Source organism: Aotus nancymaae, unplaced genomic scaffold, assembly GCF_030222135.1.
Source record: "Aotus nancymaae isolate 86718 unplaced genomic scaffold, 86718_ANA_hifiasm-v0.15.2.pri h1tg000022l_1, whole genome shotgun sequence".
NCBI classification, from domain to species: domain Eukaryota; kingdom Metazoa; phylum Chordata; class Mammalia; order Primates; family Aotidae; genus Aotus; species Aotus nancymaae.
In genome coordinates, this window is record NW_026988435.1 from 42,333,800 (window position 1) to 42,347,579 (window position 13,780).

Here is a 13,780-nt window from a genome sequence, read left to right on the forward strand (position 1 = left end):
GAGCTCCAGCTATTTCTATATAAGGAATACTTATGGGCTCAAGATTGCCTAAAATGGGAGAAAGGAATAAGAAAGGAGATCAAAGATAACACAAGCTAATTCCAATTGGGTCAGCTGGGAGTTGACAGAGTTGGTACTTTAAAAATCTACGAAGAAATGACATTATTAACAGCCTTTTGAATCATCTCTGTTTCAAAAGACTGTCTTTGCCAATATGCCTCACTGGACTTGGAGACCATCCCCTTGGGGTGGAGACAGGTATTTACATTTCACTGGTGATTCCAAGATTGGTTCTTCAGCTGAGATGAAAGGCAAGAAGCCAGTGAAATCCAAGTATTGTGGTACTCTGTAACAAGGTCACCTGTTAACTAAAAATGAACTAACTTCACTAGTAGGTTCCAGTAGGGTAAGCCATGGAGGGACTAGGCTTTATGTTTGAAGCCTTTCTGTTATTTTATAATGATTCTTAATTTCTCCATTTCCTAATTTCTTCTATAAAAGTTCACTTACAACACATATTTATAATATGGGAAAACAAACTGACTATGAACCACTTCAAATACTAGTGCAGCAAAATAATGTCATTATGACCAGAAATTTGGTCTTGCTTGAGAAACTTTACTTCTTACCTTTAGGTTGGGAGATTTTAGAAACATTATACTTTTTCTTCTCCTTTTCTTTTACCACAGGCTGCTTTAAATAATTTCTATTAATGGCCTTTTCTGAACAATCAGAGAGAAAGTCTTTCGAATAATTGTACTGAGAACTTAAACTTCGGCAGGAGCACTGAGATCTGCTATAGTCAACACTCTTATCGGAGGCGTTACTGTTCCATGAAGAATCGCCCGTGTCGGGGCTTCTCCTGCATTCTGCAGACCTGCTACTGTTTTCTAATGCCACACTGGAGAAATGTTCATCTATGTTTGTTTTTGTTAGATCAGCCAAAGACATAGCAAACAACTTAACAAAAGAAAAATATTTTTGAATTTATATTTATTAACATTAAAATGAACCAATGCTTTATTTTATATATATACATATTTTTGAGACAGAGTCTTACTCTGTTGCCTAGGCTGGAGTGCAGCGGTGTGATTATGGCTCTCTGCAGCCACGACCTTCTGGGCTCAAGTGATCCTCTCAGCTCAGCCTCTGGAGTAGCTGGGACTACAAGTGTGCGCCGTCATGCCTGGCTAACTTATTATTATTTTTTTGGTAGAAATAGAGGTCTCACTATGTTTCCCAGGCTGGATTCAACTTTTGAGCTCAAGTGATCCTACCACCTCAGTCTCACAAAGTGGTGGGATTATAGGTGTGAGTCACCATGCTCAGCTATGGACATAAACTTTGAATACTTTGAATAAGCCCTCTTAGTTGTCTAAAGTGAGAATTTAAAAGTTAAGGAATAGAAAGTCAAATACAAGAAAGACCCAAAATTTATATTCTTAATAAAATTAACATTAGTTGAAAAGCAGAAGGTTTTGCATTTCTTCATAGTGCTATGGCACTAAGGCATGGTAATGCCACAAGTGTCTCTTTTATAGCAGCCTACCTCAAAAGCAGATTGAAACAAACAGATCCATCTTCGAGGTCTTTAAAAGGATTATCTTTTTATTTAATTCTCAGTTCTCCTGTTTTATCAAGAAAGCAAAAGGGAATTTAGCTGGCATTAGAGCCTTTGCAACAGGAATCTAATATCACTCTCTCTACTGAGAGATTTTTTTCTGTTCAGTTTCTGCTTTTTGCTGCATCTGCTTAACTCTCTAGCCTTCTCTTCTGATGAAATATATTAGGCAGTCTACAATCTCCTCACTACAAGACATCTTAGTCCAAATGATCTAGTAGTAAATAATATTAGAATTATACTTAATATCTAACTAGTGCTCTTACTTTGTTCAAACTGCTTTCACATCACCTAATCTCAGCCACCTCGAGGAAACAGGTTCAGACAGGTGAACAGTTAAGAGACTGTCCGTGTTTTCCAGCTCCAGGGGCAGTGCTTTTCTCATTAAGCATCGTGACTGCAACAACACATTGGCAGGAACATCACACACTCCTAATGCAAAGAATTTCTCTTTCCAGACACATTCTGCTGTGTAGCGGTGGGCAGAAGCAGATCTTCATTTGTGAACCTTTGCATCTAGATTAAGAAGAATCCAGGCCAGGCACTGTGGCTCACTTTGGGAGGCTAAGGCGGGTAGAGAGCATGAGCTCAGGAGTTCAGGACCAGCCTAGGCAACATGGTGAAACTCTGTCTTTGCAAAAAAACAAAAATATTAGCTGGGCATGGTGGTGCACACCTGTAGTTCCAGCTACTTGGGAGGCTGAGGTGGGATTGCTTGAGCCCAGGAGGTAAACATTGCAGTGAGCTCTGCTCGCACCACTGCACTCCAGCCTGGGTGACAGGGCCAGTCTCAAAAAGAAGAATCTGAGATGTAGGCGTAAGGGATCCTGAAGGACTAAAAATGCTCCACTCTAGCCCTCACAGTCTTGCCTGTCCTTGTCCCCAGGAGCTGTTCCTTCCTGCCCTCTTGCTCATGACCTCAGTCCCTAACTTCCTCCTCACCTATCCTGATAAATCCAAATTGCTCAAACATGGTTGATAATCCACAAGAAGTTGTATTTTGGCCAGTTGTTTCTGACTCAAGCTAGACTTCAGCTGACTTCTCCTGCTCAAGCCCTATAAAAATTCCCTCCTTCTTCCTCACTTTAGAACAATCCTTCAACAAGTCTCCTGCAGGCAATTTTGGATAAATGCTTAAATCAAGAGTGTTTTTCATGTTACATTCTTGAATTGTCCAGCTACAGAAGTGGGGGGGAGTGTGATGGATTAGAAGGTGATGGACAATTTGGAGGTGACAGGCTTGGGTTTGAACTTGCGTCTGCCTGTCACTTAAGTGCTCTTGTCCATCTGTAAAATGTGAGGGACACCACCAATCCCATAGGGTTGAGACAGAAAAGAAGCTTATCTGAGGAATACAGATCCCCTTTAAATGATCAGGCCCAAAGAGGCACTGGAATGAGACTGCAGTCATGTCCCCCATTCCCCCAGCTGAGCTAAGTAATTATTTCTAAGCTGCTTGCTCCGTGGGCTCTGACTGATGCTACAAATAGCTATAAATTAACCTAACATTGCCATATGCTGGACACCACAGCTCATACCCTGTGGTTCAAACAACAATCTAATCGCCAATCACTGTTATTTCTGTAAACCTATGAGAATTCCTGAAAAACAACGTTTGTAATTGTCCCTCTCCTAACTTGTCCGTTTTTCTTTAAAAAATGCAAGCCCCTCACAGAAGGCTAATGTGAGCTTCGATTGTCTCATGTTTGGTAAAGTAGAAGACTAGCCATCTTAGTCTCTTAGTTAATAAAAATGGATATAACAGGAAAAAAAGAAAATAATTTCAAATAGAAATCCTGTAGAGTCACATAGGAATAAACAAGACTATAAATAACTTCACTCCTAAAACAATTCTACCAGATTAAAATGTCCCCTAATGAGGGCTTTCTAGACTTAGCTGTGAGAAAGGTGGTGGATTTGAAGGCGTTACCAGCCTCCCCAGGTGGATGTGCAAGTCATAAGCCTCTGTGGATGCTGAGTTGTTCCATTACCTACTGGCTCCAGTGGACAAAATTATCCACAATCTTTCCGGCTCAATAATTTACCTAGCCTAACGTTAGGGATCTAGCTTCCTCAGGATGGGTAAAGGGTAGTCTTACTATAAAGACAATTTTTTTTTTTTTGGTGGGATGGATGGGTAGAAAATGACTGCCACCAATTTTCTAGTGGATGTACTGTCGGCTTGCTTCATCAAACTTCTAAAACACGTAGTATGAGGCAGTGATCAATTCTACTATTGATCACTATTATAACCTAATCTGTCTCATGTAAAAAAAGCTATAAAGCAACTTCAGATTAATTGCTACACTCACCGATGTGTCTCATAATTAAATAGGCAAAAGTATCTGAAAATCAAAAATCATAATTTCAATCCATATCCTAAGACACTGAATTTTTGGGAGCTTACTAAATTTAAAAGTTTTCATAAATGCTTTATATTTAGAGTATATTTAGATGCTATATTCTTTTGAAAGAATATATTTACAACTTGGTAAGATCAGTGTATGAACTGACTGGCCCAGTGTTTATCACAGTTTATTAATGTCACTAAAAGCAGCTTTTAGGTATAATCGGCTTTTAGGTAAACTTTTTGCTATAACAAAGAGACAACTGTTCTTAATATTAATGGCATAGTCTTTGACAAAAAGAAGTCATAAGAAAAACTGGCATCAGCTGGTTTCATATTAAACAGTTTAGTAACAATGATATCAACATCTACATGAATTTTGTACCTGATTCACTAACATTTTAAAATGAAGATCTTAAAAAATATATCAAATAGGTCAATTTATTTGGCTTACTGAGCATATCTATTTAACACAACTGATTCCTAAGCCTTCTGAATACAATTCTTTATTTTTAACTCCTTTTATTGAGGTATCAAGGAAAATTAGTAAGAGTACAGTTGGATAAGATTAGAAATGTGTATACCCATGAAACTATCACCACAATCATGACAGTGAACATATCCACATAATCTCCCAAAGCTTCCCAGGACCCCACTGTAATTTCTCTCTCTTATCCCTGCCTGTGCCTCACTCCCAACCCAGGCAAACTGTGGTTTGCCACTATCAATTATGTTGCATATTCTAGAGTTTTATATAAATGAAATCGTCCAGTATATGTTTGTATTTGGCTTGGCTTCTCTCTCTCAGCATTATTATTATGAGATTCATCCATGTTACTATGTGCATCAATATCAATAGTTCATTTGTTTTTTTAAAGTTGCTGAGTAATTTCCAACTGTATGTATAAACCATAATTTGTTTATTCATTTGTTCACAGACATTTCAGCTATTTCTAATTTTGGGCTATTACAAATAAAATTGCTGTGAATATTCTGGATTTAAGTCCTTTATCAGATACATGCTTTGCAAACATTTTCTCCTCATCTGTGATTTTTCATTCTCTTAAAAATGTCTTTTAAAGAGCAGATTGTTAATTTTGGTGAAGCCTAATTATCAATTTGTTCTTTGAAGAATGATCCTGGCTGGGCGTGGTGGCTCACGCCTGTAATCCCAGCACTTTGGGAGGCTGAGGCGGGCAGACTGCCTGAGGTCAGGAGTTTGTGAGCAGCCTGGCCAATATGGTGAAACTCTGTCTCTACTAAAAAATATGAAAATTAGACAGGCGTGGTGGCCAGCACCTGTAATCTCAGCTACTCGGGAAGCTGAGGCAGGAGAATCACTTGAACCTGGCAGGCGGAGATTGCAGCGAGCTGAAATTGCACCATTGCACTCCAGCCTGGGTAACAAAAAACTCCATCTCGAAAAAAAAAATAAAAGATCCTTTTGGTGTTGTATCTAAGAAATTTTTGCATGACCTGAGGTCACAAAGATATCCTCGTTGCTTTCTTCTAGACATTCTACTTTAAGTCTATAATCTATTTTGATTTTCTTATTATGGATCAAAATTCATTTTTTGGTATATGGACATCTAATTGCTCCAGCACCATTTGTTGAAAACAATCCTTTTCCCATTCAACTGCCTTTGCATGTTTGTAAAAACTTATATAATCCATATGTGGATCTATTTCTGTGCTCTCTACACTGTTCTACTGATTTATTTCTCTGTCTTTATACAAATACCACACTGTTTTGGTTACTGTAGCTTTTTTTTTTTTTTGAGACAGGATCTCCTTCCGTCACCCAGGCTGGAGTGCAGTGGCACTATCTTGGCTCACTGCAACCTCTACCTCCTGGGTTTAGGTGATCCTCCCACCTCAGCCTCCTGAGTAGCTAGATGGCAGGCTCATGCCACCACACCTGGCTAAATTTTTTTTTTTTGTAGAGACAGAGTTTCGCCATGTTGCTCAGGCTGATATATATATATGCACACATCCACACATACATCCACATCATATATATATATATGCCTTTTTTTTTTTTTGAGGCAGGGTTTCACTCTATTGCCCAGGTTAGAGTGCAGTGCAGGGATGTGATCACAGCTCACTGCAGCCTCAACTTCTTGGGCTCAGGTGATCCTCCCACCTCAGCCTCTGGAGTAATTGGGACTACAGGTGTTCACCACCAAGCCAGGCTAATTTTTGTATTTTTTGTAGAGATCGAGTTTTGTCATGTTGCCCGGGCTAGTCTTGAACTCCTGGGCTCAAGCAATTCCTGCCTTGGCCTCCCAAAGTGCTGGGACTACAGGTGAGAACCACTACACCTGGACAAGTATTTCATATTTTTTGATGGTGAATTGTATTGCTGTTAAGTGGTACTGTCTTTTAATTTCAATTTCTGATTGTTTGCTATATAGATACAGTTGATATTTGCAAATTATCTTGTATCTTGCAACCTTGCTAAACTAGTTCTAGTAGCCTTTTTGTAGATTCCATCAGATTTTCTATATAGATGATTATGTCATCTGTGAATAGAGTTTAATTCTCCTTTTCTAATATGGGCCCTTTTATTTCTTTTTCTTGCCTGATTGCACTGGCCAGAATCTCTAGAACAAAGTTGAACGGATGTGGGGGTGAAAGTGGATGTCTTTGTCTTATTTTGGATCTTAGGGGGAAAACACATCGAGTGTGATGTTAGTTAGCTATAGCTTTTTCAAAGATGCCCTGTATCAAGCTGAGGAAGTTCCCTTGTATTCATTATTTATCTAGGGAAGGTGAATCCTGGGGAAAATAAGAAGAGACAGGACATCCAGAGAGAGAGGAAAGAGATAAAAGGGAGAGAAAAGAGAGGGAGTTAAGAGATGAGGGAAGTCATTTGGGTCACCTGCTGAAGGCCTGGGGCATGTCTACCAGGAAAACCCTTTCTCTACCCTGGCTGAGGCAGAGGCCATCCCCACTGCACAGCATGAGCAGGAGGTACCTGCTAGAACAGACACACAATGGTTCATTTTCCCAAACCAATTCTACTTCTGAGTCTTTCCAGAAGAATCACTTAGGGCTCCCTTAGACTCAGTCCGTACTGTGTTCAGGTTTAGGAAAAGGTGATCAGGCACTGGCAGAAAAACTAGAAGGTCTTCTATTATTAAGAGTGTTACAAATTGTTTGTCACCAAACTCATGCCAAAAAAGAGTGTTAAAAATTAAACTGAGGCACGTTATAAATTTTAAAGAGTTTATTTGAGCAAACATCAATTCAAGAATTAGGAAACACTCAACTGGTTTGGGGCTTTGCTAAAGAAGGGCTTGAAGAAAAAGGCTTTTATAAGATGAAAAAAGAGGCAGAGTGGCGGGGGCGTGGTGGCTCACGCCTGTAATCCCAGCATTTTGGGAGGCTGAGACGGGTGGATCATGAGGTCAGGAGTTCGAGACCAGCCTAACCAACATGGTGCAACCCCGTCTCCACTGAAAACAAAAAAAAATTAGCTGGGCATGGTGGTGCATGCCTGTAATTCCAGCTACTCCTGAGGCTGAGGCAGGAGAATTGCTTGAACTCAGGAGGTGGAAGTTGCAGTGAGCCGAGATTGCACCACTGCACTCCAGCCTCACCGACAGAGTGAGACTCCGTCTCAAAACAAAAAAACAAAAAAACAAAAACAGAGTAAATAAAATAATTGGCTGGTTACAATAATGTAATTGCCTTACTAGGAACATAGAATAGAAAGTTCCTAGTTGTATAATTAGAGGTTAACAATTTTTTTTTAAGACAGGGTCTTGTTGTGTTGCCCAGGCTGGAGTGCAGTGGTGAGATCACAGCTCACTGCATCCTTTGTCTCCCAGGCTCAGGTAATCCTCCCATCTCAGCCCCTCAAGTAGCTAGGATTACAGGTGCACACCACGACACCTGGCTAATTTTTGTATTTTTTGTACAGACAGCGTTTCGCCATACTGCCCAGGCTGGTCTCAAGTGATCCAACCATCTTGGCCTCCCAAAGTGCTGGGATTACAGGTGTGAGCCACTGTGCCTGGCCCAGTTAATGGTTTTTAATCGGTTAAACTTGTTTCACTTCCCTCTAGGTTAGTAATATACAACATAGGCATGTGAGTCAGGTTTCAGTTTGCTTACATAGGAACCCAGGACATTAAATCTAATGGTCTCCCAGTTAATTATTTTAACAACAGGCAGAAGTAGCACCCTCACTGTCAACTACTGGATGGCGAGGATCACTTAACTGCAGACTAACTCACTTTCCTCTAATTCCCTTGGGGAAACAACCAAGTGATTTCTCCTACTTGTAGTCATTTTTCTCCCCCTAGAGACTATTCAGGACACTTCAGGACCTCCAGCTAAAGAAAAGAATTACAACATAATTCTGAGGCTCTATCTTTCTGAGGCTGCCTTTGTAATGCACACTCACTGTGGCAGGAAGCTTCTAATGGCTCCCAATGATTCCCATTTCCTGGTACTCATGTCCTTGTGTAATTCTCTGCCCTTGAGTGTGATTTAGATATCACCTCCATGTTTAGGTCACTAAAGGAATGAATGGCTCCTGTCTTAATCACTCTCTCTTTTTCTATCACTTGCTCACACCAATGGAAGCCAAGTGCTACACCATAAACAGACTCATGGACAGGCACACATGGCAAGAAACCAAGGCCTACAGCCAACAGCCAGTGGTGAACCGAGTCCCTCAGTCCAATATCCTGTGAGAGATGGAATCCCACCACCAACCGTCTGAGTGGGCTTGGATCATTTTCCTGGATGAGTCTTGAGATAAATGCAGTCTCAACTGGCACCGTGATTGTAGCCTTAAGAGACACCCTGAGCCCTAGGACCCAGCTGTGCCTATGACCCACATGATAATAAATGTTTGTTGCTATTTTTCTAGTCAGTTAGTGTTCATTTGAAAACTGGACAAAGACAGAACTGAAAACTTCTGTGTCAATTTGCCACAGGGGTTATAAAGTCAAGTTATCGTGCAGAAAAATGGAAAAATCAGGACTTTATGCTAAACAAATAACTTGGTTCATTTAGATTAACAGTTGCTTTCTACAGTGTTTATTTTCTTAATTTTGAAAAAAAAAAACCCCTCTATAATACCATATTTTCTGTATCTCTAATAGATTAATTTAAATCAAACTATCATCGATATCAAAGTAGTTTTTTGGAGTGGTGTTCAACCATACCGTTGCTTTAAGCTGTTAAGTTCTGGAGTAATTTGTCATGCACACATAGACAATAAACTCAGATGCATCTTGTCAGGGTAGGTAAATTTCCAAAACAATTACTTGTACATAAATTATACCCTTTACCAAAGAGACAGAATATTCTTAGAATTCTAGAATTCCCAGGACCCCAGACGCATCCTAACGTTTCCACCTATATGACCTGAATACAGATATGTTTGGGTTCACCTGGCACTGTGGGAGTTCTTTCTAATGAAATGGAGTCTGAGAGACATTATCAGCAATGTAAACAAACATAAAACCAAGTTTGATTCTTGGCTATTACTATAGTCGGCAATGAATGTGCTCTGACTGCACGTATCAAGTGGGATGATATATTCAGTCTGTTAAATACCAGTTTTTTCACTGACATGTTAAAAATTGACTGATGACTAGTATCAGGCCTGTAATTGCACTTTTAAGTTGATTAAACTGTTTCAAAAATCTTCATAATATACATATGCTATACTTCTCTACTGTTATCAATAAAAAATGTAGTTTCCACACACAAATTTCTGATTATGTGGTGCATTTTTGAAAAATCTAGGCTTAAGCCAATGTTCTTTTTTTTTGAGACAGGGTCTTGCTCTGTTGCCTAGACTGGAGTGCAGTGGTGTGATCACAGCTCACTGCAGGCTTGACCTCCCAGGCTCAAGCAGTCCTCCCACCTCAGCCTCTCAAGTAGCTGGGATTACAGGCACATACTACCATGCCTGGCTAATATTTTTGTTTTTTGTAGAGATGGGGTCTCACTATGTTGCCCAGGCTGGTCTTGAACTCATAGGCTCAAGCAATCCTCCCACCTCAGCCTCTCAAAGTGCTAGGATTACAGGCATGACTCACTGTGTCCGGCCCCTAATGTTCTTATTTAATTAATATCTTCAGTCAAATAACATTTATTTAGTGTCTTCCGAGCACTGGGGTTATGAAGAGGGTAAGCTTTTGCCTTAAAGGATCTTAAAATAGGCAAAGTTAGTAATTATATAATATCTACTGTAGTTACACTAGTTTTTGTTATATCAAATTTACAGTATAGTTCAGATTTAGTTTGGCAGCATTTATATTTTGAACAGTTTACAGTATAATGGTGCCTATTTTGCTGCACATGAAGCATAATTTTATTATGTTTCTATCATTCTGGAGTTTATAGTTGCTTCTTTGCTGTTATGACTCAGGAACACAATGCATAATTAAAACATAGCTCTAATGGAAAAAATCTGATCTGCTTGAGGTTATGTTTTCCTGGAATGCACTATGGTAAAAGGCTGCTTATAAGAACAGTAAACTTCTATATGCATTTATCTAATTTGTGAACTAGAAATAAGAATGTTCAATATCAAGGTATATGTCTGAATCATTCTGAATACAACGCTCAGGTGTCTTTATGCCTACTTTTGCAACAAGGCAGATGGAAAATAAAACATGCTAAAATGTTTTAAAGTGATTACTGCATACCTGCTGTTCTTTATCAAACTTCCCTAAGACGTGTGATAATAAACTGAAGATAAGCAGAGGGTTCTTCATATGTAGTATTTATGAGGTTTCCACGGTAGTATTTTTTTGATAGGCTTCGGTCTCTTTTTAAAGAAAGAATGTATTTTAAAAAACCTAAAATGATATTACAAAAGGAAAATGTTATAATCTCACAAAGAAACATGTAAGAAGAATAAGGTTTTGAAGCAGTTTAATTAATATATATATATTCATTTGTGTTAATGATTGGTCTGGTCTCAGCTCACTGCAACCTCTGACTCCCAAGCTCAAGCGATTCTCCTGCCTCAATCTCCTGAGCAGCTGGGATTACAGGGGCCCACCACTATGCCTGGCTAATTTTTGTATTTTTAGTAGAGATGGAGTTTTGCCATGTTGGCCAGGCTGGTCTCAAACTCCAGACCTCAAGTGATCCACCCACCTTGGCCTCCCAAAGTGCTGGGATTACAGACATGAGCCACTGCGCCTGGCCATAAGGCTTTTTCTCTATGAAAATGAATCACCTATTGGTAGTTGACTCGGAAATTCTTGGATGTGATTATCAAAGAGTGATGTTGAAATAAGATTTCAAGGAGCCATACACAGCAGTACCTTTTCAAAAGTTTTTGGCAGAACAAAAGATCTTGTGGCTCACCTGCCTGCTCTTTCTTTCCAGTAAATAGTTGAACATAAATAATTACAGTTTTTGGATTATGTGTCACTTGCCAGTCAACAACAAAAGTAACAAAAAGACGACCCTCTTGGTAACTACTTGTACGCTGGATCGAACTGGAGAAGCACAGATAGTGATTGATTTAGTATTACATGCTAAAATGTATTCTGGATCCAGAGTTTCATGAATTATCAGATTCTTGTTTAATAATACAACTAGAAAATCCTAATTCTTAAAAATAAACATTTATTGTTACATGCATATAATGAAAAAAAATCTGTAGTGAAGTTACAATTAATTTATAAGGATAATTTAATTCAAATGATTACATCTGTGCTTCCAGCTGAAATTATTCTATGGGTAGGAATTATATATATACATTCTGAGATGGAGTCTTACTCTGTCATCCAGGCTGGAGTGCAGTGGTGTTATCTCAGCTCGGCTCACTGCAGTCTCGACCTCCCGGGCTCAAGCGATCCTCCTGCCTCAGCTTTCCAAATAGCTGGGACTACAGGTATGTGCCACCATGCCCAATTAATTTTTGTATTTTTGCAGAGACAGGATTTTACCATGTTGCCCAGGCTGGTCTAGAACTCCTAGACTCAAGTGATCCACCTGCCTTGGACTCCCAAAGTGCTGGGATTACAGGCATGATCCAGACCACAGCACCTGGCTGGCAATTATATTCTTAACCAGTCCTGCCTCTTGGGAAAAAAAATGTACTTAATATGCAAATTTTCTCTATTTTCTTATTCATTCTCAGCATTTCCTATTGCCTTCTCCATTTCATTTTTTTCTCTTTAACATGTTATGTAACATAACACCTATTTTTACTTCCTCAGCCTTTTTGTAGCCCAACTTCCCCACTAACTGTGTCTTGCACAGTGGCACGCATTCTGATTCTTGTGTCCACTGCTGCATCCTCAGTGCCTAGACGAGTTCCTGAGACTATGAAGTGTCCAATAAATATTGATCAAATAAATTAATGTTCATGATGCCTCTGTGCTTCCTTAATTCCTCTCTTCATATCCATTACTCCTGACAAAACTCATCACTGCTAACCCAATCCGAAAAGCTCTAAATGAAAGCTTTCCCAATATGATAAATGCCTATCTCAAACAAAAAAACAGCTTTAAGCTTAATGGGAAACATTAATTTAGACTGATATAAGAATTAAGATAAGAAATGCCTACTATCACTGTTGTCTGGAGGTACTAGGTCTAAATATTGGAAAAGAAGAGGCAAGTTATTATGTGGAAATAAAATGATTATGTACTTATAAAACACTATGAAGAGAATTAAATGACACTATAGGTTACAAAATGGCTATAAAATTAATCTTTTTTTTTTTTTGAGACAGGGTCTCACTCCATTGTCCAGGCTGGAGTACAGTAGCGTGATCACAGCTTACTGCAGCCTCCACCTCTTGGGTTCAGGTGATCCTCCCACCTCAGTCTCCTGTGTAGCTGGGACAACAGGCACGTACCACCATGCCTGCCAATTTTTTGTAGAGATGAGATTTTGCCATGTTTCCCAGGCTAGTCTCAAACTCCTGGGCTCAAGAAATCTGCCCACCCTTGGCCTCCCTAAGTGCTGGGATTATAGGTGTGCATGGCCCTAAAAATAATCTTTTCTATATGCGAGACATCTTTTCTAAATGCACTTACAAAACAGACAAATAATATCACACTTACTCAGTCCAAATATTTAAAACATCTAAGTTTACTATGAATAATGTGAAGAAAACTTTAAAACTACTGAAATAAAATATGTAAGTGGAAAGACATATTTTGTTCTTATATCAAAAGGACATAGATTATAAAGATGTAAATTCTCCCTAATTTAATCTACATGATCAATGCATTCTCAATGAAATGCCGAGTAATTTTTTGAAATTTGATCGAACGATACAAAATTCATATAGAGAAATAAATATAAAAGACTACAAAGAAATGTGAACAAAAACGGTGAGAAGGGACTACTACTTCGATCAGATACTGAGATTAAAGCTACAGTCACTAAAATAGCCTGATACTAATGCTCTGACAGAACAATATACTGGAATAAAGAGTACAGAAACAGAAACACAAGCAAATACATACGGTAACCTGGGGGAAGATAAAGGCAGAGAAAGTGGACTTCAGTAAATGATGAGAGGTAGGCTAAAATCCATCTGGAAATCAAAGCAAAAGCAGATTCTTATTGCATTTCTTACACTAAAATGATGGTTAGATGGTGTGGAAAGACATAAAGCCCAGAACCATAAAGGAAACAACTGATAAAAATAACTGCATAAAAATTTTAAAACTTCCTTACAATTAAAAAAAATAAAGTTCGAAGGCATCTTACAAACTGGAAAAAAGACTGTCAATACATATGACAAAGACCTAGTTTCCTTAATTTACAAAGACCTCTTAAAATAATTCATTAGTAAATGAGCAAAAGATATG

At 38.8% G+C, this 13,780-nt stretch overlaps 1 protein-coding gene across 16 annotated transcripts in view; it reads right to left on the reverse strand.

Annotated features, from left to right (window-relative positions):
• The window catches only part of LCA5L (lebercilin LCA5 like), a 47,367-nt gene that overhangs the window by 26,871 nt on the left and 6,716 nt on the right, over positions 1 to 13,780 (reverse strand). For 9 of the 16 annotated variants that reach the window (XR_010343941.1, XM_064380153.1, XM_064380158.1 and 6 more), the window contains 3 exons: positions 11,730 to 13,503; positions 10,643 to 10,795; positions 1,550 to 1,628 (listed from right to left, as the gene is read on the reverse strand). Coding sequence is in view for 1 of the 16 variants with exons in the window: in XM_012445282.2 (XP_012300705.1) it covers positions 630 to 951 (322 nt within the window). In the remaining 15 variants the exon portion in view is untranslated. The other 7 variants (XM_012445257.3, XM_064380155.1, XM_064380154.1 and 4 more) reach the window with 6 other exon arrangements.